The following is a 25,135-nucleotide window of genomic DNA, read 5'->3' on the forward strand; positions in this document are numbered from 1 at the left end:
CTCTTGTTTATCAGAGTCCAGACTAGAGAAACTAGGCCCTGGCAGAACACCTCTTAGAGAGCCTCTAACACTTAATCTTAAAGAGATTAAGTGTCTCAACGGCATTTCACGGGTAACTCAACTCTACTGAAATCAAGAAGACATATCGCAAGCTTCAGCCTCCATGTAGTTCCAGGTATAAAGGATGATACTGCGTTGGACAGCAAGCAGTAAGTAAATGTTGATTTTAAACCACCAGTGAGTCAACTCTTGGCAATGCTGGTGTATCTTTAGAAAGAAGGAAAGCGAATTTTATCAGGCGCCACATGTTCATGTGCAGCATAACATGAAACTAAATGGAGAAAATACTTGGCTTTCAATACACACAGTCCCCTATAAAGAAATGATTAGTTTCGTTCCTTTCATACGAAGTTTTACCTTAAGTCTGGTCAGTACGAGAACTATGAATCTGATTCTCCTTGCCTACCATACACTGTCTCCCTCTTGGACTAAACAGTTATTAATGTATTCCACATTAATAAAAGCACAACTTACAAGGACAAAATGAGAAACATCTGCTGCTTTTTCCAGATCTCAACTCTTGAGCTGAAAATGTTACAAGTGAGCATTTTCCTCAGATTCTCCAAGACTGAATCCTAAGATCTAAGGAGAACGCTGACTCATACATGACTAAGCTGAAAGTTACAGGGAAGACTAAACATTTATTTAGAAGTTACAGTGTTTGTTTCTACAGAGCTATGTTGCCACAGATTATTGATTCTGGAAGGTCTGTTAATGCTTATAGTACTGTACACATCTGAGTCTATTCTCATGGGCATCTTCTGAAATCGTTGCCCGCAGCACCAGATCTGGCCATCTTCACAGGTGTCTCCTGCCTGTGACACCAGGCTGTGGCCTTTGCTTTACCCCGTGGTCGTCATGAACAGTGTGCCTGCGAGTCTCCCCTTGTGCAGCCTCTTGCCACCTCCTCAGTCTGGGTCTGGCCAGTCTGCGTTCCTCGTGCCTGGTTCATTCCTGTTATGTCGTGGCTTCCTTGTTTTACCTCTCATACTTCCATGGGTAGGATTCCCTACGTCTTTCCAGAATTATAAAAACATATACATTTATTTACAAGTGCATAAATATATAAATATGGCTATTATAGAAAAATAAATACCAATTTCCTCTGTCTCTTTTAAAAAAACAATAGTCTTTCTGGAATATTGGCTTCTGCCTAAATTGTGGGGGGTGGTGTTTCAAACGACACGTGCACTGGTGGGCTGGGGGAGAGCTGTCTCCCAAGCTCCTGTCCCCCGTGGGTCCCTGCGGGGTGCTGGGGACACCACTCTCCTCCACCCATTTGGCAGGATTCAGGACCGTCCACCTCTTCAACTGGTACGAGGCCCAAGCAGCATGGCGGCCCTGAGGGAAGAGAAAAGTGGGAAACATTAAAATCCAGCCTGACAAGCAAGCAAGGCCCAGAGGTGCTGGGTCAATCTCTCTCTGTGCCGGGAGCTGGTTACACTGATCCTAGCGGAGAGAGGGACACCTGCAGCCGGGAGGGGGCCATTTATGCTCCCCAGGTCTCTCACGGGCATGGGCCAGCCACCTACACGTTTCAGTGGTGGGACCATGGAGACTCTCAAGCACTTGGCCTGTACCCTGGGGCAGATGAAATCAGCTTAGCCCACCAAATGTGGAAGGAAGCCCTGCTCCTTCCAGATTGAGGCTGCTGGTCCACCCTTCTGGTATGATTTCTGGTCACGATCACCCCACTTGCAGTTCATCCCCCGATGTGGGGCGGTCCGGCTTTAATGACGCTGGGCCTGGCTGTAGGAGGTGAATTTCATCTCCTAGACATGGGGTTGAGGATCTGCCTGCGGAAACATCATCCAAGCCTCCGCACCATCCTGCACCCAACCAAGTACCCACGCCAATCCCCAAGACACTGGCGCAAGGGAGACAGCGGGATGGGCCGGTGTGCACTGAGCCCCTTGGAGAGAACCGTGCTACGGCCGCGCAGAGAGTTTCGATGATACTGGGGAGAACTTGGCTCCTTAATGATCGATGTAACTTTAGTCCTTAATTAAGAGACAAGACCCAATGAAGCAAGGTATTTTGGAGCGATTAGAGAACACCTCTTATTACGGTGAGAGGCAGTAGGGATTTGTGACTGGCCTTGAAATCAGAGACCAAAGGACTTCTTTCTCTGAACTGAGAAAGTGTCCTTTTCCTTGGCCTGTGAGGACACGGCTTGTCATGTCGGAGAGGGACCCAACCGGTCTGTTCCCGCACATCCACTAGGCTTTCAGGTAGGAAGGAGGGTCTCTCCCGAGTAAAAGCCGTGGATAGCTCCTTACCAAGCACCACCTTCATCGACTCATCTCCCCTTCCTCTAAGTCACTCCTTGGAGGAAGGGGAGGTAAGGGGTGTGGATGCGTACCTCACGTTATCTCCAGCCTGTTTAATTTCCTTCCCGGCCCTGCCCCAGCACGGACCTGGGTGAAAAAGAGGGTCCCACGCTGCTTCCAGCCCAGGACTCTGGGGTCCACTCCTCCTTCCTGACTGGCTGGCTGAAGCGGGCTGCTCCTCCAGGTGGTGGCAGTCCTGGTGGGCCTGGAGCAGCTGGTGAGCCGAGTCATCAGGCAGTGTGTATAAGAAAGAGACCTCATCCGGCTTAGCTTTGGTTCCCCTGCATGCAAGAGGCCGAATGGGGAGGTGAGGTATGGGCAGAGTGGGCCCACAACCCCACCGACCGGCTGCTTCCCTGTCTGAGAGCACCACGGGGGGTAAGAGCTCAGAGAGCAGGGTCTGCTCCCCAATGAACGTCAAGAGATGCTACACCATTTCCATGGGTAGTTCTCGTCTGTATCCATTTTATTCCACGCCAGTCCTAGCGTATTAGAGAATGTGGGGCTGGGAGTCCCGGGCCCTCTGGGCGAAGCCGGCAGCGTGTGGCTCCTCTGGCCTGCCAAGTGAGGGGCGGGTTCCGAGAGGCCACGCCACGCTCTGGAGCAGAAAGGAAATCATATCGGCAAACACAACTGCTCATCAGGTAATGGCCCAGCGGAGCAGGCTGTCAGGTGTGGGGACCCCTGAGTGAAGCACTGGTACCCGCCTCTGAGTAGTGATGGTGAATTTGAGGGCCTAATGAGGGAGTGAGCGAGCCCTGGGTGTGAGAGTGGACGAGTGAAGGCAGGGATGGGATGGGGCCTGGTTACCTAGGAATCCGGTGACTGTGGACATCGTATCCATTGCCAAGAACGGTCTGCCTCAGGAGGCCACTGCTGTCATCCTGCTGCTTGAAAGAAGCAGTAAGGAAAAGGTTGTGTCAGAGGGTCCAGGAAACTTTCCTATTCTTTCTTTAACTGGAAGAGCTGTTTCTGACTAAAGAAAGCCTCACCAGCAGCCCCACCGCTCCCTCTGTACCTGCTTGCCCACACACCCAGGACCCCGTTACCTGCTGACGCTCCGCAGGGCAGGGCTGTGGAGGTTTCATGCCTGGGTACCCCGTGGCAGCCGCGGGGAAGCCCCTGTTCACATGCACCCCATTGGCACAGGCCTGTCCATTGGTGCCACTGAGGTAGGGCTGCCCATTGGCTTGGTGGCCTGGAGGTCCTCCCAGTGGTACCATAGTGTATTGGCAGGAAGAGGAGAGAAGGGCACTTCGCGGATAACCCAGGTCTGTTGTATGCTCTGCAAGGTCAGAAGGATAGAGATCTGCTTAGGCCAAGGAGGCCAGCACAGCTTGAAAAAGTTCCACATGAATCTCAGAAAACTCCTGACCACCCAGGGCACCGCGCTAGAGATGAGAATATTCTCCCTCAGAATATTCTTCCTGTCACCCATTTTTTTCCTACTATCTAAACCTTTTTTTGGGGGGGGGGAGTGGGGTAAGTGTGAGGAGATATAGTGACTAGGGCTTAGGCAAAGGTGCCGGTGGGCAAATAGGAGGAATAGTATTTAGGAGAGGCAAGCTGACTAGATGTGCTGCCATTTGAAGCAGAAATTAGTGGAGAACCGTCAGGGTAACTCAGGATAAGAGGCAGAAAATGTTCGGAGGAAAGAGGCAGGCAAGTGTGAATGTGCGGTCAGAGCAGCAGCTTCAGATGTTAAAAGGAGCTGGAGCCAGCTAAGCCCTGAGCTTCCGAGACGCAGAGAGGACAAACTCCCACGTCTTCGTACTCCTCCACCTGCCAAGGTCCGTGAGCTGGGAGGAAGGGGTCCAGTCTTGGGGTATTCTCTGATCCTCTCCAAGCCCTCCGGTGGACTCCGGAGCTTGAGCTCCGGTGGGTAGGAAGTGGGGAACCTCTGATCCTGCCCTGAGGAGAGGCCTCCTGGGAGGGCTGGGTGCACGTAGCCACCCGCCCCCAACCCTCCCCCCCTACCCAGGCTCCTTCCCCTTGGTGTGGAGGAGCGTGTCTCACTTACTCTGCTTAGACCAGGCCCTCCACAAACAGAAGGGGATGAAGGCAACGATGATGAGGACGATAGAGCCCAGGACGACCCCCACAATCAGGTAGGGCAGGTCACTGGAGCGTGCCACCATGGCCCCTGTGCCCACGGGCCGCTCTATGGTTTCAGGAGGTGGCAGCTGAGGCGGAGCCAGAGTTGGGGGTGGGAGGCCACCAGGCTGACCAGACTTCCGAGCTGTAATTGTGAACACAACTCACATCAGCATCTATGCCTTTGACATTTCCTTCACAACCAATAGAAAATATCCTGATTCCATGAATGTGGGAAATAGGGTCAAATTCACAAGACAGGCCCTCAAAACCCTTTATTACATTAGTGAAGTCTGGTATTACTGAAGAGGGTTGAACTTATATTTCAAAATACACCCCGAGATATTTGTGAGCCAAACACTAGAGTCAGACTGGGTCTTCTGGGCAGAAGTGTTGTGGGGGTTTTCTGAAGAAGAACTGGTGAACTCTATGAAGAACATATTTTAAAAATGCATGGAACCAAACAAAGAGCTGGGAATGGGAGAATTTGCCCACGAATTTGCTTTTCCTGGGCAGATTACCAGATGTGAAATTCTAGGTAGGAGCCCAAGTCACACTAGGTATGAGCCCAAGATGGAAGATGGGTGTGTTGGGTGCGGCTCCCTGGGACAGATGGTAATTGTGAAATGCTAATTCAAAGGTGACAAATTAAGATGGTAAACTCCTCATGGGGTTTTGCTATTATCAAGGTGTACCAGACCTTGTTAACCCCTCTTCACAGCCATCTTCCCCTTGACTTTCTGACACTGCAGGCTGCTGATTTACTCCGGCCTCTCTGACTGCTGCTTCTAACATTTCTCTTTTCCTACTATTTCTTTTCTGCCTTCTCCTCAGACACTGAGAGGTCTTCCTGGACTCTCTTGGTAGACATTCTGTACTCTCATCTCTCCCCATGACTTCAACCTCATGACCGCTACATACCCACACCCACGGCCCTCCCCCAGGCAGGAGACCAGTTGGCTTCTCTCATGGGACACTTGGATTTCAATGCCTCAGAAGAAGCAGATTGTAAGTCTCCAAAGGGTTTCACCTTCTTCCTTTCTCATAGGTCTGTTTCTCTCCCCACCTTCTCCACTTCAATAAACGGCAATGTCACCTGTGAGTTACTTTAAGCTAGAAACCTCAAGGCTTACTCTGAGCTCCTTGCACTACCCTCAGCCCTGTCTTACACACACTTCCTCAGAAAGGAGACCCAGACCATGGGTCTCTCTTTGCCTTTACTTCACGCCCCTGTTCCCTCCCCTCAGGCAATGACTGCAGAGTCACCAGTGACTCTTCTCAATAAACAAATCCAACAGTTACCCTCCTCCATGGCACAGCCCACAGGACGCTTGATGACCCAGTGCCCCGCAACATCCCTGGCCTCTTCCCCGAGCGTTCCCCCTCTAGTCCTCCCTCTGGGCGCCGTAAACTTTAACCATCCGGAGTTACCTGCAGGTGGGTCCAGTCCCCTGGGCCACCTCCCTCTCAGGCCCCCCTCAAGAGTCAGTCTTTCCAAAAGACCAGTGCGAACCCTCCGTGGAGTCTCTGTTCTTTGCCCTGGGCACCCTGGGTGTGACCGATACAGGATTTGGGGCTGTGGATGTACCTGCTCCCTCCCTTCACTGTGTGTGAGAGAAGAGGGCAGGAGTGCGCATGGCAGGTGCTCCTGTTTGTTGAGTAAGTGATGGAAAGCAGTGCAGAGCTGGAGAAAGAACGTGGCCAATGACGGAAAGTGGATGGTTTCCTTGTCTCTGTTCCTACTGCTTGGTGATCGCCTGACTTTGTTCTTTGCAATACACCTACGTTACACACTTCTAGTAACTGCAAAATGGAGATAATATCTATCCACTTGGCCAATGTGAAAATATTAACAAGTTATTATGTGGATATGCTTAACGTGTTTTAATGAAGGACAGAGTCTGGGCTTGCATTAGACGAACTTGGCCCAAAGTGTGCTCTACTGCTAACTGGCTGCATAACCCTGGTCAAGGCATAGAATTTCCTTTCTCGGGGTTGTAGTCTCACGGGGTTGTAGTTAAATGAAATAAAACAATCAATGGAAGCATCAAATGTTATCATAGGAATAAAGTGTTTATAGAAAATTCCTAAGAATGGGTTCCATTCCATGAGTTCATGTATGACTTAGTTCCCAAGTTCCTTGTATCCATCATGATAGAAGACCATTCATACTTAATAGGAGGCACAAGCAAATGGAGGGTTAAAATGACAAAGTTTAGGGGTACTTGGGAAATAAGGAGTCTTCCTGAGATAGAGATACCCTGCAGGGCACGTGGAACGGTGACGTCCTTGACTGCTGACAAGAGCAAGAGGAAAGCAGAGACTCGCCTTTGGTTTCACAGATCATCACGTTGCTGAACTCGCTCTCGCCTCCTTCATTAAAGCACTGCATCTTAATGTCGTAGGAGGTCTCTGGCTGCAGGTGGCTGATCGAGTGCCAATATCTATCCCCTGGAAAAGAGAATAAGAGTCACACGTGGAAATGTGTATCTGGTTTGCTTGGCCTCTAATGGCAGTCAGACTCCGACGGGGCTGGGGCCACTGAGTGGCACACGGGGCTGGGTGGTGGGAGAACATCGGAGAAAATGTGGTAGGTCCCCACCCATGCTGCTCCTGTCCCATCACTGTGGGAAGGAACCGTGTGGATTTATCGATATGAACGTGATGACCCCAGCGTGTCATGGAAGAGCCAGTGACATGGGGCACAGGTGCTTTGTGTCGCACCAGTCCAGGCTTTATATTCTCACTGACAGCGAGACCCCGTTGCCAGGAAAAGAAACTAAATCACACAAAAGTGTTTCTCACCTTCCACCATATCCTTCTTGTAGTCACTATCATTGTCACTGTCTGTGGGTCGATAATAGATATAAAAGCCATGGATTGGGGTGTTGTTGTTACTTGCCGGGATATACTGTAGGGAGCAGAGAAGAAACGATGACAATGGAACAGAAAAATTATCAGGTGAGCAAAACCACTTGGGAGACCCTGGCAGATGTTTCCGATGACATACCCATGCTCCCTAGAGAACACTGTGGAGCTCAATCATTTTGTTTAGCGTAGAGATCCCTCAGGCTTTGGAGACAAGAAACAAACTGCCTTTTCCCCAAAGAGTTAAATCCCCTTCGAACCTGCCTGGGGAGGATGAGCGATGGACAGACACACACTTAAGGGAGGTATCTTAGAAGAAATGCAGGGTTCCTTCCTGCCCAGCATGAAGCTCAGCCCACGCTCCCACCGCGGTCTGTGCAAGGCCATTTACCATCCACTTGAGCATGATGGTGGTCTCATTGACCGCATCGGTGAAGGTGATGTAAGGGCCTGCCACGGGCCTCTCGTATAGGCGGCCGCTGTAGCCTGACACCACGTATGGCTGGGAGGGGGCGCTGGGCTCGCTCTCCCCCAGCATGTTCAGGGCCCGGACTCGGAACTTGTAGGAGGTACCTGGTGAGAGAGACACTGGCTGAACTCAGGAGCTGGGAAATGCCTTTTAACTTTGAGGCCCTGGACCTGGAGGGATCATCTGGGCAGTCCTTCCCCCAAAAAAGCCCGAAAGGACTCATGAGAGTCCCCACCCTCCTCAGAAAGGAGCCATACGGGAGGTGGCTCTGGACCTCTTAGGGAGGGAGGGAGGGCGGGAGGAGGACTTGCAGGACTGAGGTAACACCACCAAACGTGTCCACAGGAACCTAGCGGCAGCTGGAGGACGAGCAGGGAGAACAGCCTCCAAAGCTCCCACTCTCCTTTAGGAAGCCAGGGGGCAGCGTTGGGGTGGGCGCTGGCATGTGGGGATGGGGATAAGGACAGTAGGTAGAGAGCCAGACCCCTACCTTTCTCTAGGCCTGTGATCTCCACTGAGAGCCGGGAGGGAGGGATGGCGCTGGTGGCTAGAATCCAGTCCCCTACTTTCTTCAGCCTCTTGTACTCCACACGGAAGGACTGGATCGGGAAGCCCCCATTCCCACGGGGAATCCAGGTCACATACACTGACGTCTCAGAGGCCATGGAGATAGTGGGCCTGTCTGGAGCTTCAGGGGCTGGGGCAGACCATGCACAAGAGAGGAAGGAAGCAAGAAGAAGACACGATGAGAAGATGGTTGTATTGCAACCAGACTTGGCCTCCTCCTGATAGGAGCCTGTTCTCCGCCAGAGCCCCCCACCCCTGGCGGCTGCGCTGGACCTTCCTAGGGTTAGCTGGGCGGCCCTCTGACAGCTATCCTTCCGTGTTGTCCAGAGCAGGAAGGGGCCAAGGGCCACCTGCTCTCCCGTCCACAGTCTCTGGACCCACAGGGTCAGCAACCCCAATATTGGACTCTAGTGTTTTATTTGACAAGCTCTGATCTCTATTTCTCCCTTGTGATTAACTGGCGAGATGCCAAGAAAATGTCCTAAGGACTCCGGGACCCACAGAACCAAGAGCCCGTTGAACCTTCAGCAATGAGCCCTGAGGCAGTGGACCTGATTCCAGTTATGACCGAACATCATTCCGACCCCTGTGGGTTGCTTGGAGCTTACGGGAGAGGCGGCCGTGGTCTGGCTGGCTGCTGCTTTGCAGGCTGGCCCCAGGGTCATCTCTCTGGATCTGCTGCTCCTTGCTGGCCAAGATTTCAGGTTTGGGCCGTCGTCCTGGGCAGAAATGGGTTGAAATCAGCAAGGGAGCATGCATTAGGTCTCTCTTTTCAGAGTCCTTTCTGCCTGAGGCTCTGTCACATAGTCTGACAAGGAGATTCAAGTAGCCCAGGGCACTGGAAGCATCATCGGATTCTCAGCTCTGCCTGAGTACCCCAGTATTGCATGTGAGTGAAAGGGGGACAAAGGAATGCCAGAGAGGCTGGCTGGTGGCTCTCCTGCTGAAAGGTGTGAGTTTGGCCAGGGCACATAAACCGCAGGGAGGCAGGAGGTGGAAGGAAGGTGAAAAGCTGGGACAAGGTGAGCAAAGAGTCCCACCTGGACCTGGTAGGGTTTTCTCAGGCGCAAGGAAACCCCAAGCTGGGCGCAATGACTGACCCGTACCAGTTCGGAAGGTGACCATGGCTGTCTGGCCTTCTCCTGCGCAGTTGTAAGCTGCCATCTCCACTTCATATAAGCTCCCGGGGTCAAGTCTGGTGAGGGTCAGGCGGTGCTGGTTGGCTGGAACGTCAGAGATGGTCCAATCATCAGAGGAATTTGTGACCTGCTGGGGAAGGTGGCTTGTATGAGGCCCGGCATCTCAGCCTGGAGCTACAGGGAGGCTGTGGTTTGCAAGGAAGGCAAGACCAGAGGGTGGGGGCGGGGAAAGGAGGAGAATGGGCCATGTTGGGGGAAGGGTGGTGGTAGAGGGTATGGACTGGTCCTGAGCTCTGGGACAGTGAAGTCAGGCTCCCTGATCTCCATTCTAGTGATCCCTTCAAAGAAAACTCAGTGGGGTGGGTCAAAAGGCCTGACTCACCCTGCTGAGAATTTCTCCAAAGATCTCCTCTCTCTTTTTGAAAACCTCCCTATTTAACTTTCTTTTTCCTTGCTCTATTGAAACCAAACACAGTTCTTTCAGTTTATATTCGAATAAGAAGACGATGAGGATGATGATAACAGTAGCAGCCCCAGTAGAAAAGGCCACATTTGCCAAGTATTTACCATGTGCTAGGCACAGAACAGAACACTTTATACGCGCTATAGTGCTCTCATGACAACAGCCCAAGAGAGAGATGAGTAATTTGCCGAAGGCCACAACACTAGTGGGCATAGAAACCATAAGCGCAAGCTCATAATCTTAACCTATTTAGAAAGAAAAACAGTCTGGGAGCCACAAACTCTTGGGTTCAATCCTGGCCATGTCTCTTACTAGCTGTGTAACATAAGCAAGGTCCCTAACCTCTCTGATCCCTAAGGCTTTTGTTTCTAAAATGAGGCAAATCTCTCATGTTATTCTGAAGATTAAATTAGGTGATTTATGTAAAGTTTGAAGCTTTGAACAGAGGTTTGAACAGCAGATGCCGGGCCCCTCTCCTGGCGGCCCCACATCCTCCGCTCAGTGAGGCGTCTGCCAATTCATTGCTCCTTTTTCTGCTCCTGCCCTCAGTCCTTGCTTAGAACTGAAGAGCTGTGGATGAACTGTAATGATTATGGATTAATATTAATGGCCTGAAAGTCCTAGCTCTTTAAAGGGAAAAAAAAAAAAAAAAAAGGAACACTCCAGGCTCCTCAACAGGCGATGCTGAGAGGCTGCTTCCTCTCACCCACCCTACCTTTCAGGACAAAGCACTTAACTGCCAACTGTGCACATCTTAGAGAGCCTGCTGGGACCTGAGGCTGTGGTTTGCTGAAGGAATTCAACAGCTGGTAGGAAGGCTCTGAGTCCCAAGCCGAATATTCCAAAGTAGAACAAAACTTGCTATTCAAGGGACAGGGATGGCCTGGGCCCACTACTGTTGGGCTTCCAGGATTTGTCCCCAGGGGAGAAGATTTTACAAACTGAGAATCCCCAGCGGTGCTGGAAACCCAAACACAGTAGCCCAGAGTCTGCAGATGCACCAGGAAATGAAACTTGCTTCATCGTGTGAAAGAGGGAAAAGGAGCTGAATGATTCCCAGACTCCAGCAAGAGAAGGGGGATGAAAAAACACAACCCGAATGCTGGTATCTTTTGATTTCCAAATTCTTTCTGATGTGATGATCCTTAAGATATGTTAGTCCCTGAAGAGAGGAACCGCTTTGAAGACATAATCTCTGCCTTGGCAATGCCCACCGAACCGCTCAGAATGGCCCCCTGGCCGGCGCCTGCTGGAAGCCAGAACCAGCGGGGGGGCCGTCTTCTCGCCGCCCCCGGCCCCCCCCCCCCCCCCCGGCCCCAAGGCCCTTCTGCCAGCCTCTCCCAGCCCTGGCCTCACCCTTCCACTGGGATCAGAAAAGGAAGTAAGAAATGGACCAGTAATTAGTCACTGTCACATCCACTGAGAGGGCGAGTGTGGCCTCCGCCTGGCGTTTCCGGATCCCCATGCATGGCCTTCGCCAGTCTGCCTCTTGGTGAGGCCATTTCGAGGCCACCTCTTGGCCTGAAAAATATTATTCTTGCTCTCTTGCTGGTTCTTATCTCCCAGGGACCATGAGCGTCTGGCCTGCCCTGATCTTTGTCTACAACTCTGAGGTGGAGGTGTCCAGTTACACGGGGAAATGAGGATTAGGACCAGCCCTGCCCCATTAGCAGGGTTGAACAATGCTGCTTTTTGTTAAAAATTTATTCACCTCCTTTTCTGGCTGGCTGTAAAGAGGCCAGCAGGCTGAGCGTTAATATGAAGCTGCTCTGCCTTGGCCCCCACCTAGACGGCAGCTTTGCCCTAGGTGTCTTTCTGACAACCACGGTGTCTCTGTGAACTTGTCCTGACCCAGGGTCTCCTGGCAGAGCACGTGAAGGGAGAGGACAGATGGAGAGGGGCCGCTGGGTCCAGAGCAGGGCAATGGCTTCTGCACAGCCAGCACCTTCCACTGTGCGTTTTGTCTGTTCTTTGGAGGGGAAGAAGAGCTGATAAATAGTTTTAGGTCCACATACGTATATCTTCCAAATTTTCTTCCAAGTGCACGTAGCACTGTTACAAGCCAAAATATGAGTGCATAATAAAGTCTAGCATTACAATATATTATTTCTTATCAAATGATTTTTAGAAGTCCATTTGAGAGCAGTGATTGTCTACTGTCTGTCTAATGACCTGAGAAAGAAAACAGCGTGCACCTGGAACGAACAGAAATGTTTTTCAAGGGCATTTTCCTAAAGGGAACTTCAGGATAACAGTAAGTGAGAATGAAGCCTTGAACAGGGAGAGCAGCTTGCAGGCCCTTTCCTGCTTCACAGGATAAAAGTGTCCAAGAGGACGGGCTGGCTTGGCTGTGTCCTGTACCCCTCAATGCCAGACAGTCCTTCCCTGACAGCTCCCAAAACATTCACCCGGACAGACTCCCTCTGTCAAGGTCTGAACAACATGATGTGCTTTCAGCTCAAATGCCTGCTTGTCAGACCCAGGCCACGATGAATCCTGAGAACTGAGGGGGTCTTTTATAGCCCTTATGAGAAAACACTTGTTCGCAAATATTTGTTTCCCTGGCTCTAGAGCGAGCTCGCCAAGCCAGAGTTCATGCAGGTATATACCCAGCAGAGCTTCATTTGGTTAAAAAACAAAACAACGTGAACAACACATGAAAGAGGGAAGAAGGGAGGGTGGGTGACAGGCAACAGGGAATCTTCACTCTCCTCTGGAACCAGAAGCTGGTGCTGTGAGTTTCGGGGAAGCCTGTGCATGAAGCTCAGACCTGAAGGCAAACGCTCAGTTTTTTCCTCAACACAGCTCTCTTCCCGGGAGGTGGGAGGAAAGTACACAGGAGAAGAGGGAAGGTTGCAATCAGCAGTAGGGACAGGGGTGGGGGGGGGGGAGGGGGGGCGCAGGGGCAAGGGGGAGGGTCCAGGCCACAGGAGCTCAAGGGGTAGAGCAGACAGAGACCTCCACCCTGCCAGAGGGGCGGTGGGCACAACGCCCGGCCCCATACCTTGCGGTATTTCACCACATAGGAGAGGATCGGTGCCCGGCTGCCACCCTCGTGCCGAGGCCGCCACACGAGCTCGTAGGAGTCGGTCCTGGAAGTCCGGGGTGAGCTGAGGATGATGGGTGCCTCGGCAGGAGCCACCTGCCCCTTCTCTCCAGGGCAGCGCAGGGAAGCTGGCTGCACTGACGTTGGAGGCCTCGGGACACCCGGGGGCTCCCTCAGCACCTGGTCCGGGCTTCTGGGTCTTGAGGGTGGCAGGGGAGGTGTGGTGCTGTCCAGGTTAGCATCCTGCCACGGCCTCAGGGTTGTGCCTGGAATACCAAGCAGGAAAAGAAAAGGAGGGAACAGGGTGTTAGTCACCCTGAGCACCTGCTGAGCTGCTGCCTCCCCATAGATTAAAAAAGAGTCAGAGAGAAGACCTGCCATGACCATCAGCTCCCTGAACAGGCTCTGTGGGAAGAGAGAGGTCACGGCCCCGCCCCCAGCAGGCAACGGCAACCTGGTGTCCCATGTCCACCTGCCGTGGCCCAGGTGTGGGAGGCAAGCATCTCTGCAACCTGCCTGTTTTCCTGAGCCCCCACACCAGCCTCATCTAAGATGAACTATCTCAATTTGTTCCTGAGGTACAGGAACCCTGCCCCCTCTCTCCCATGTGTAATACTGGGGGTGGGGGCAGGCCTTCCCTTCACTGTGAGATCTTAACACCATGGCACAACATGGGTCCTTCCCTACTCTCCCACACTGACCTAGAAACGTATGACATGAAGCCAACTGTAAATGCCCCAAGGATCTGATAAGCCAGGAGAGGCAACACTTCTTCCAGGAACCCTCCACACACTCTGCCAACACTGGCTTTTCCTCTGCCTGACCTCCTGCACCACAGGAGGCTGGCCTCTGATAACGTTGATTCAGCATTTCATTATGTGTTATCATTCTCAAATTATTTCCTTGGTAAGTTTTATCTCCTCCATGAGAAAATTCTGGAGGGTAAGTTCCTCGTTGTGCTTCCCTGCATTCCCTTGGTTACCCAGCCCAGTGCTGAGCACACCGGGTGGGGGAGGGGGGGGGGGGGGGGGGGGCGCTGAGTCACCACAGGTGTCCGCTGCCGCCAATCAAGCTGAAGACACACCTCCTTTCCTTTGCTCTGGAGCAGTGGTTGTTAGACTGGGTCTCATGGAACATGAAATTTAAAAACGCATTTTCTAACTGTAATACAACAGTTACATGGGTTATTTTTACTAGTGAAAATCTGCACTCTGATTTTTTAATAAGTTACTGTAAGTTTGAACTTACAACGAAAAGCCACTTCATTTTGTTTTAGGTTCTGGGGTTCTGTTCTGGATTTGAGAGAAGGGTTCTGTGACTATCCCGCTCAACTCCCAGCCCTTAGGTTGCACTCACCTGGCCTGGCGGTCCTCAGCTGGACCACGGCATGGGCACTCCCAACTTCATTCTCGGCCATGCACTGGTAGACACCTTCGTCCTCAGGCCCCACGCTGACCACACGCAGGGCCCTGCGCGACAGTCGGAGGCGCTGGCTGGAGGTGAGGGGCACAGCATTCCTCAACCACAGCACTGAGGGCGGGGGGTTGCCGCGCACCTCACAGGTGAGCTTGGCACTCTGGCCCCATGGGATGACCAGCTGGGACAGCTCCATAGTGACCTCGGGGGGTTCTGCCGGGAAATGAGAGCAGTGGTTAGAGAGGCTGAGTCTCCCCGCCCATGACCAGTCGGGCTGGGGAAAGGACTGCAGGCGGGAAAGACTCCCTCCTTCCCTATAGCTGCTGACAGAGGAAAGGAAAGGTCTCAGTCTCCTTCATCAGAGCCATGGCAGGAAAGGGCATAAAGAGGGCTTCCAGGCCCGTATACCCTGGTCCCTGGGATCCAAGGACCTCCACCTCTCTCTCAGTGGTCCTCTGTCGCTCACCGGGGACGTGACCTCTCAGAAGGCACACGACCCTGAGCCTGAGGTTATGAGCTTCCAGAAATCCCATGCAGACCAAAGAGAAGAACAAGGAGAAGAAGGTCTGCAGAGACACTCACCAAACACCTGGACGTTGTAGAGGATGACCGCTGCCCCAGGCTCCCCTACCCCATTGTCCGCCATGCAGCGGTAGGTCCCGGAGTCTTCCTCGCTAGTGGCGTCAATAAGGAGGTTGCTCAGCAGGAAGCGTGTCTTGTTATAGCCCGCAACACTGGACCCATCCTTGGCCCAGGTAACCCGTGGGGGTGGAATGCCACTGGCCACGCACTCCAGGATAAGACTCTGGCCTTTGGTGACGATGATGGTCTGAGCCTCTGGGGGGTAGATGATGCGTGCCGCCTCGGCAGTGGAGCCTAAGGGGCGAGGGGGGAAAGGACTGTGTGGGGGACCAGGGCTTGGTGTAGAGAATCCCTTCTGTGCCACTTTGGGTGGCCCAGACCCAGGAGGCAGTCTCAGAGATAATGGATTTGGAATCAAACAGCCTTCAGGGGCTTATGGCCTGCATAAAGTGGGGCAAGTTACTTAATTCCCTTGGGTCTTGGTTTTCTTATGAGAAATGAGGACTTTTGCAGGAGCTGTTATAATAAGAAATGAGTTAGCAGTGGAGTAGCACTGTGGACAAAGCATATGTATGGGTGACGGTACGTGTTGGCGGAGAGAAAGATGAGGCAGTGGACAGAGGAACAACTTAAGTGGCGCAGGTGATTTTTCTTGCTTGCACTCAGTAAGTGAACTCTAAGACTGAGGATGAGATGGGATACAAGGATGGATCCATGGTGGCCCCCAAACCCCACTCATGGGGCCCAGTACCCAAGTATCTCCCACAGCATGAGCATCTTGCTGAGCAGGATCTATGGTTTAAAGATATGCATGTCATATTACGAAGCCCCCCCCAAAACTAATCAACTGTTAATACTTCATTAGGTTCTTAGCTGAGGAAGCAGCAATCTTTTTTCAATGCTGGGGGAGAGACCGAGTAGAACTTATTGAAAGGCATGTTGCTTGCCAATGTACTCCCTCCCTTGGGGATCTTCAAGAAGCACACTGACTATGTGCGATTTTGCTTTATGTGCCAACCAGCAACAGATAAGATTTTATAAGACCTGAAACTCATAACGGTTTGGGCAGCCCCTTCTCAGAAAAAGTATGCAAAATTATCAATACAAAATCAGGTGAATGGGCAACCATTGAATTTTTGCCTCATTAACTTTATGGTAAATCTGCTGCTGGTGTGGACTCTATAATTTAACTCCACGTTAAGATGTCACAACACTGAACACACAGTAGCGCAGACTGGTGGCCTCAACGTAGGCACAAATGCACCACCGTCTTTCCAATGCATTTGCCGGCAGCTGCTGAGCGCCAGACTGTCCTGCCCCAGGCCCACACATCCCAACCCATCCCCGTCCTCTGTAGGTTACCCAGTGAAGGACAGCTCTCAACAGGCAGGAGGAAGGAGGTGTCCCTCACTATGCTCTGCTGTGAGTGATCAGGAAGCACAGCTGCCCCACGAGCCAAGCCCGAGGGCTGTGAATGCCTGGCGCTTGGGCCTGGGGGGACACCCCCATCCTTAAGAGTCCTGGAAGTTCCATTAGCCGAAGCCCCACAACCCTCACCCCCACCTCAGAGAGCATAGAGTGGGACCAGGACCTGTAGCACCCCAGGCCCCAGGCCCCAGCACCCCAGGTCAGGGAGACCCCGCTCTTACGGCGCACGCGCAGTCTGTCGCTGGAACCTGAGGTTTTCACTTCTTGGGTGACTGGGTTGTAGGCAGCGCACTTGTATGTCCCCTCGTCCTCCTGGCTGGCGTTCACTATCTGGAGGTTCCCAGATGGCATGATCAGGTAGTTATCTGAGGAAACAGGGAAGGGCCTAAAATACTACAGCCAGAGTTCCCACAATGGTGGGGAGGAGACAGGTAAGACAGAAGCCAGGAGCTGTGTACCCAGAGTTCCAAAAAGCCCACATTAGAAATGCGATTCTCCCCATAAAACCTCGCACCCAGTGTGACAGAAGTGCCAGGGAATGAAAACCACTAAAGAACCAGCTGGCTGACTGGCTCACTCCTCTCAGGTTAGTACACAGGTCTGTGGAAGAGCATTTTGTACTTTCAAGGGAGCTGGTAGGGTGATTTGGGGTCGGCCAGACCTGGGCTCAAGCTCTGGACCTGCCTGTACTTCCTGTATGATCTTGGGAAAGGTAATTAACCTCAGATTTTGTTTCCTTGTTTCTAAAATGTGTAACGTGTGCTGCCTCAGCCATTTTAAGGATCGAGAGGCCATGCTGCATACGTGGGAGAAGACATGAGATGATCATCCCCACAAGCCAACAGCGGGGAAGGAATTTGACTACAACTTCCCGTCAGTCTCTGTCACAGTCACAGCTTTGAGCCACCTCGCTACTGAATTTCTGCAACTAGGGAGGAATATCCTGACTCCCAACCACCACCCCCTTGCATGAAGGCCACTGAAGCCTTTTCCTCTGCATCACTGGCCTGCTAGGCTGTGTCTGCTTCTGGGCCAGGGGCACCAGGTAGTGGGGCCCAGGCCTGTGTTCAGTTTCTTTCCATAGGAGATAGAGTCACGCTGCTGGACACACCAGTGACTGGAATAGAGTCCAGCTTCCTGGCAGGCAAATCTCTGGCACACAGCTCTGAGCTTTCTGGTGGCCTGCTCTGGGCACAGTAGCGTCCCAGCACTCGGGGCTCACTAAGCCGGGTGCCTGCCTGTCCCTGGATGTGAGCTACTTAGGTAAACGCCAGATAGAATGAGAAAAGCCCTTGACCCTTATGGGATGAGCAGGCCTTCTCGAGGGGCTTACTCCAGGCTTCTGCTGGAAACAGTAGAGATCAGCGCTCTTTTCTCAGTGTCCAGTTATTTCTGAGAGGTGGGATTAGGGCTTTTACACTTTCAAAAAATAGTTTTATGTATTTTCTATAGCAAACATATATTCCTTTCATAACCAGAAAAAGTTAATAGAAATATTTAAAAACTTACAGGCTATTTAAAAGTACACATTTTGAGCTGTGGGGTTCAATCACTTGGGTCTACGCGGCCTTGAGTGCAGGGTCAGTTGTGGATAAAACATCCTCACTGGCACTTTGTGGACCAAAGCCTGGCCTCCCTCAGGTGGCTGCGTTGCCAGGAAAATGAGAAGAACTCAAGTTCCACTAAAAAGATGCTCTGCTGTGTGGGGACGAGCTCCACCCCCATGCTGCAGCTACAGGAGTGGGTTTATCGGGCAGCCTCTCTGTGTTCGCCTGGTGGCCGGAGCTCACGTGGGGAGGCAATCTGGGACCCTGTACTGAGAGCCCTGATCACGTGGCAGCAGCTCAGCGACATCTTCCAGGGCCTCAAAGGATAAAGAAAGTCCTCATGACAAGGCACAAGGCCTCCGTAACAAGCCAGTCCCCTTAGGATCCTCCAGGGCTAAACATCAAGGTCGAAGACAGCTGACCAGCATGAGGAAGCGTCTACTGGGTGTTGACGGGGGTTTGAGAAGCAGTGGTCAGGGGCGACCCGCTTCCCCCTACCCTTGGTCGCCTCTAGGCTCCTGCTTGCTCACCTCTGGATGCCTCCAACCACTCTTGTTTGACACTGTATCGGACCTGGGCTTTCGGGTGGCTCTCAGGAAGGTGGCAAGCAATGACCGCCGTGTTCCCTTCATCTACTTCAATTACGTGCTGCACATCTAACTTGAAGTCCTGGAGATCTGTGAAGAGACAGGAAGGTGCCGGTTGGACCTTGCTGGAGGAAACATTCCATTTTTCAGGGTGCTTTGTGTTTTGGTGTCTTTAGTCAAAACAAACAGCTGCAGAACCTCACAAACGGAGCCCTCTGGGTGTTCTCCAAGTCCTTCCTCTAGCCTTTTGTTGTCTATGGCAGTCTAAAGAATGGAATGTGTGGCCCTCAGTACTGCAAGGGAATTCTCCTTGGTATATATAGGCTGCAGGGTGGGGGCGGACATAGAGAATTCCATCAGGAGGTGCCTGTGATACAGACAGGCCTCTTTTGTTACACTGAGACCTGGGAGCAAGTTGACCAAGCCCACTGACCCTACAAAACCTGGTCAGGGTCAAGGCAAAAATGTCTCGGCATAGCTCAGCTAATGGAGACAGAAGGGAACAATAAAAGAGAATGATGGTATCTTCTGCAGTCCAATCAATAACAGCCTTCCCTGGGTCTGCTCAGGCATCCACAATGACAAGTGGCAGGGCCAGGATTTTGCTCAGTTACTAACCATGGTTATAACCAGAGGTGATTACTGCTACGCAGGAGCTATACCCTATATCATGGCTAGTATTTTCTTAGGGCTGGGGATCTGTGTATGCTCTAAGGATTTTCCAAGGCAAAGAGGGACCTTCCTGGTGTGGCTTCATGGCAGAGGTCTATGGGAGAGCTGAGGATCCTGACACCAGGCTGCTGCACAGTGGCCATCTTGGCAGGGTGGCAAGAAGACCGGGATCAAAACCAAGAAAAGGTGGATATCCATCTGGAACAAAAGCGGGACACTTCCCAACCAATCCAACAGTCCAAACTACAAAACTCTCTTTGTAGGAGCCGAATCACTGATACTGCTGAACAGAATGGGCCACTTGTGCAACAAAACCAGAGTAAGATAAGAGAGATAAAAATATTTACCCAGATGCTCTCTTCAAAATGATACTTAGAAAATACCCTAGAGGAAGCCTCACTGCATGCTGACCACACCAAATTCTGCTCAGCTCCTGAGAACTGATAACTATCAGAGTTTACCACTAGTCCACTGCAAGACCCCACCTGCCTGTGTTGTCGTTTCCACCGAAGACCCAGGGAAGGCAACAGGAGCAGTGGGGAGTCAGGTTTCTTACAGAAGAGATAATTACTAAAAACAAACTACTGTCACCAAAGGAGAGTCCAGTGACTGAGGCACTTAGTGAGGTCAGGAGGTCCCCACTTAATGGAACTTTCCAGAAGCTCTCAGTCAAGCCAGGGCAGGAGAGCTCTTCTGTTTCTCTGGAAGGATTGTTGTCCCTTTGATTACTATACCAGTCGTGAACTGTTTAGGGGCAGGAATCGAGTCTTCACATATATGTTTTCTGAACCTAACCCAGGCCTGACCCCAGTAGATGCCCAGTAAATGCTGAATGACTGAAAAAACTGCCTTGCAGCTGGCCCCTCAGTCAGGCACAAGGTGCCTTTTTATACTGCCCATGAACTCCAATTTCCTAGTTGAGTTGGTCTTCACTGTCAGCTCAAGGATAAGGGCCCAGCACAACAAATTTTCTATGAACATTTTATCTAAGTGTGGCTATTTTGAAAATAGAATGTTTCTTGAGAGGTTACTTAGAGGGTCACAGGAAAGGAATGTAGTAGGTCCAGCGTGTGTGGAGTAAGGAATACATGCTGTTCGTGGAGTGGTGTGGCGAAACGACGACAGATCGCCCAATTCATTTCTGTCACTCTTGTTTCACTTGCCAGGCCAACCAAGTGATGCCTGTGGCTCAAGGTGACACTCTCATGGATTGCTTCCTTTGGATGCGTGAGCTTCCTTACTTGCCACAGAACTTTGTGCTTTCTAAAAATGCCCATATTAGTTTAGGACCTTCTTGGCTTTTAAAGAATTATCTCATCATTACTTAATTTTGTGTGTGTGATAGCTGACCCTAACTAAATAATAAACTCCTAGTAAGCAGTCTATTTTACATTCTCCCCCTCCCCCTGCACAGTACTGAAGAAACAGTAAATGCTCTCTAAACCCTTGTTGAACACTTCAGAAGGCAAAGCCTAAGGCCAGCTTCACGAGCCTGCAACCTGCCCAGTTGCACAGAGCCCCGTGTTTGGAAGGGGTCAATGTCTGGTTTAATGGTCTGGTGTCACCATGTTGAAATTCGTAATAATGTTTAAACAAGGGACCCCCACATTTTCATTTTGCACTGGGCCACCCAAATTACAATACCAGTCACAGGTGAGCCTCTCAGCCAAGACACTGGATGCATTTTCTCTCAGGAAGATACTGATATGGGATCATATCCGTATCAGGAAGATATGGGCTCAATGTGTTCTAGTGAAATATGCAACTGTTTTTAAAAGCAATGCACTTAAACAATATAAAGGTCTTAATCCTTCTCAGCACAGTGCATGTGTACCTGCCAAGTCAAGAGACTCCCCACCAAGTGAGCTGTGAGCATTGTGAGCTCAGGGGCATCTGGAAATTCCTGCATCACTGAGAAGCACTCTCTTCAATGGTCTAACACACCTAAAAATACTCCACTAAGAATCCTGAGTTTTTTCTACCCTCCCCCATAGCTTTACCTCATTCCAAGAAAATTTCCCTCGAGCAAGAATATATTTAAACCTAGCAGATCATTTTGCAACAAAGATGTGAGCCACTGAAAGGAGTTTGGCGCCAGAAGGCCATCTCCATCTTAATGGCCGTGGGCTGCGGCCCCATTGTAATCGAGGGCTTATCCAGGCAGGGAGCATGCAGTCCTCCGTGCCCCCACCACACCCACCCCATCCTAGCAACACCATGCCCCGCTATGCCCCTCCCGCACCCTCTGACAGCGGCTGGGCCAGAGACAGAAGGCTGGGCAATGGGGGAGGCGCAAACCGGGGTGCCAGTCAGCCATGTGGCTAGACAGCCCCTCTGTTCGGATGCCAACACCTGTACAACAGCCCATGCAGGCAGGACCGAGGACACCCCAGCTGGGCAACCAGCTCCCCACAAGGGCTGACTGGCAGGCAAGGCTCCCTGGCTTCCAAACAAATAAGCTTGGCCCTGTCCCCTCCTTGTGCCTCCTAAACTTAAGCCTTAGCTGTTGCTTCACTAGACAAATTCCCAATTTGGCTGCTGGAGCAAAAGCCGAGTTTTACTAAGGGATCAAAGGCAAAGTAAAGCAGTGATGGACGATTTGAAAATGAGAGCACCCCTCTTCTAGTGTTTTTGGGCAGGAAGGAGACCAGGGATGGATGGAAGCTTAATGATCAATAACAGCCTCATCAGCAACCAGGCAGGGCAGGTGCAGAGGGATCCAGTTGGCTGCGAGTGAAGGAAAGCGGCCTGTTCCCAGGGCCCTTTGTCTGCAAAACTGGTTTCCTGGCCAGTCTCTGGGCTGCTCAGGGCGTCTCACTGGGAATCAGGGGCCGGCCCTTTAGTTACAAATGGGGTTAGCAGACCTTGATTCAGAAGGAAGGATCAGGTTTCACGGGGAAATGATTTGACAGGACACCTGTCCTTGCCTGCTGGCGGGTGTGTTTGAGAAATCCATTAGCGAATGTTTTTGCAGCTTTAATCCTCTTACCTTCCCTCGGACCCTCTTTTGCATCCTCTCTTTGTGTATTCTTCCAGCTATTTTATTAACTTGTCTGCAGTAATCAAATGCCAATAGGCCCACTTTTGTTTCCCAGCTCTAGGCAGGTCAGAAGCCCTGGTGGCCGGGGCCATCTCAGAGTTTACTGACCATCCTTACTCTACTTTCAACAGAACTTGGTGTGTCTGAGACAGCACACATTAATTTAGGTTCCAAACAGAACCCTGCTCAGTTCCTTGCCTTCTAAGTGCTCAGTTTCTTAAGGGAACATTTATCTTCTGATCCACCACTTCCGTAGGACCTTGGATACATACATCACAGGCATTCGTTCAGGCACAATCATGTTGATGTGCTCCGTGTTTCCTCTTCACATTTACAGGGTGCATCAGACATGCTGGCTGGGGCGAAGGGGGCACAAATAAGAGACATTTGGAGGCACACGGGTGTGGCTGCCATCCCCAGGATCACAGGAGGAACAACAATTGACAAGTTTTAGCATGAGTCCTTTTTGAATTTTTCTCATCACCTTCTAGGCTCAGTCCTTTATTTAATAAAAAGCTCAGCAGAGCTATGGGTTAAACTACAATATTTGGTGTACGCATTTGGTGTACGCATTCTCATAATGCAAAACTGTCAAATCTTAATTAGGCTCGGTGCCCTGATGTTCACAGAATTTGCGCACCCAATTACAGGGGCACTCTACCTCACCACACCTCAGTGGAAGTGCTCCAAGTGTAACCCTTCAACTTGACAATCACTTTCAATGCGTCCCCCTACTCCATCCTCTTCTTCCTGAGCCTTCACTTAGGCGGCAAATCGAAGTTCGATTCTGTTTAAGAAGTCAGGTAAAGTGGTGCCTTCGGCTGGAGGCTGCATGGAGTTCCCAGCACCCCCATTTCCATGAGCTGACTTGAAAAAACGGGCTTCTCCCCACCCAGGCATTTTTCATGTACAGTCAGCTCTGTCCTCCCCTCCTGCCTGTTCTCAGGACTCGTAAGACAAGCCTGCACTCATCTGCCGAGGCTTGGACGGGAGCCACCGGATTGTGGGGGCACCTCTGTGGGCTCCCTTGGCAATGTTGCCAGGAGGGCTCTGTAGCCTCGCGGCCATCGGCGAGTTTCTGGGCTGACTGATATTTCTATACTCCCTACCTCTCATGGCCTCCAGGCCTCAACTTGTCCCTGTGGCGGCTTGTGCCTCTGTGGCTAATGTTACAATGCACAAAAAGGTTTTGCTCTAACAGAGCATTCCATGGCATGCCGAACCCGTGGCTCTTTCCCACACCTTAGTCACTTCTTGAAAGGTAGAAAAACGCAAGGGAAGCAAAGCTCCTAAGAGCTGTCTCCGGCAGAGCCCACGGCTCACTGCTCTACAGAAGGGCTTGGAGGTGGCGTCGGAGAAGGTGAAGGGCCCTTGGCACTGCTTCCCTGTGCCGCCTGACAATGCAGACTCCACAGTGCCCCAAATGATTTCACTGATGGGCAGAGAACCACGACACTGCTCTCCACCTCCAAGTCACCTGAGGAGCCGTGGCCTGCCCTGACCCCAGATTAGTCCTCTGAAAGCAAGTGCTTTGCAAGTGAATCAATTACAGAAGCAGAGTAGAGGGTGGAGCTCGACAGGTCTCTCATTAGGTTTGACAGCCTGGCTCCTAGTGAGCGGAGGGGTCTGCTGTGGGATGGGCAAGCATCTCAGAAACCGGGCATCCTGGGTAGTGACTAAGCCCTTTGCCAGACCACTGCCCTGGCACACACACCACTGAAACCAAACCCACTGTCACCCACAAGACTGGGCAAATCAGGATATTCTGTAGTCAGCATTCAGCACAACACAATCCCTCCAGGCACCACTGAAACATTCATTCGGGCAGCCAGGAGCTGGAGATTATGTATTATGCCAGGCACTGCAGAAAGTAACCAGAAGACATAGTTCCTAATCATGAGGAGCTTCAATGGACAAGGTGTACACAAGCACACAAGGCAGGATACAGCAATCTGCCAGTGGTGTCCCCAAGCAGAGCCCCACCTTCACCAACATTCGAGCCCGGGTCAGGTCACATGGCTCTCCTGAGGAAATACAGAAAGGAGTCTGGCAGAGTGAGTACTCGTCCGCTCTTTGCAGGCAGGGTCAGTGGCTAAATACATTTGCTCTCTGTGGGATTTTCTTCCGCCTGTTCAATTGCACAAATAGTTTTGGCTCCAAAGCACTCTCCTGACAGCCATGGAAACATGACATAAAATTTCTCAAACACACTTTCTGATGAAAACAAGACACACTCTCTTTTATTTAAATAAAAAAGTTTCCATGGAGGGGAGGGAAAAAAAACGCTTTGCAGACGCCAAACACATTAGTTGTTAAATCTTGTGAATCTTTCCTTTCCTTTAATTTGAGGTGGGGATTGCACCCAGATTTGAGCAGTGAGAGAAAGCAGAGGACGGAGAACGGAGTAAAGAGCCAGGGAGATGAGAACCAAGATCAAAGTCATGACAGTAGGTGGGCAGGAGCGCAGAGAAGGCAGAAAGGGAGGCGTGTGAGAGGAAGGAGGAGAGAGAATAAAAAATCTAGTTTGCAGTATCATCAAATGATTTGTAATAAACTGGCCTAATGCTTCAGGAATTCCTTGGCTTGAACCAATTAAAAATATATTTTAAAAAAAGACATAAGAAGAGAAAAAGAAATGTGATTAATCCTTGAAGACAAGTCGAGGATGGGAGCCATGTCTCCACGGAGTCTGGCAGCCAGATGAACCGAGATGTTTGCAGACCATCTCGTTAGATTATCTGACTCTGGTGCTGCTATGAGGTAGGGCTGGTTAGCAGAACTGGGGAGTTTCTTTTGGACCAAAGGAAGGAATGAAATGGTTTGAAAA

The 25,135-nt window shown here is 51.3% G+C and overlaps 1 protein-coding gene across 1 annotated transcript in view; it reads right to left on the bottom strand.

Moving 5' to 3' along the window:
* Positions 1-360: 360 nt before the first annotated feature.
* Positions 361-25,135, bottom strand: part of BOC (BOC cell adhesion associated, oncogene regulated) — a 73,237-nt gene continuing 48,462 nt past the window's right edge. Inside the window, exons 6-21 of the mRNA XM_054577304.1 lie at positions 18,540-18,686; positions 16,684-16,827; positions 15,035-15,328; positions 14,393-14,665; positions 12,995-13,302; positions 9,495-9,657; positions 8,997-9,107; positions 8,312-8,518; positions 7,744-7,925; positions 7,290-7,395; positions 6,813-6,935; positions 4,411-4,629; positions 3,440-3,675; positions 3,201-3,277; positions 2,478-2,671; positions 361-1,401 (exon numbers count right to left, since the gene is read on the bottom strand). Of these exons, the coding sequence (XP_054433279.1) occupies positions 1,214-1,401; positions 2,478-2,671; positions 3,201-3,277; positions 3,440-3,675; positions 4,411-4,629; positions 6,813-6,935; positions 7,290-7,395; positions 7,744-7,925; positions 8,312-8,518; positions 8,997-9,107; positions 9,495-9,657; positions 12,995-13,302; positions 14,393-14,665; positions 15,035-15,328; positions 16,684-16,827; positions 18,540-18,686 (2,972 nt within the window). The 3' untranslated portion in view covers positions 361-1,213. The remainder of the gene's footprint in view (positions 1,402-2,477; positions 2,672-3,200; positions 3,278-3,439; positions 3,676-4,410; positions 4,630-6,812; positions 6,936-7,289; positions 7,396-7,743; positions 7,926-8,311; positions 8,519-8,996; positions 9,108-9,494; positions 9,658-12,994; positions 13,303-14,392; positions 14,666-15,034; positions 15,329-16,683; positions 16,828-18,539; positions 18,687-25,135) is intronic.

This window comes from Pteronotus mesoamericanus, unplaced genomic scaffold, assembly GCF_021234165.1.
Source record: "Pteronotus mesoamericanus isolate MK-2021 breed Mesoamerican mustached bat unplaced genomic scaffold, CSHL_Meso_final contig_42, whole genome shotgun sequence".
NCBI classification, from domain to species: Eukaryota; Metazoa; Chordata; class Mammalia; order Chiroptera; family Mormoopidae; genus Pteronotus; species Pteronotus mesoamericanus.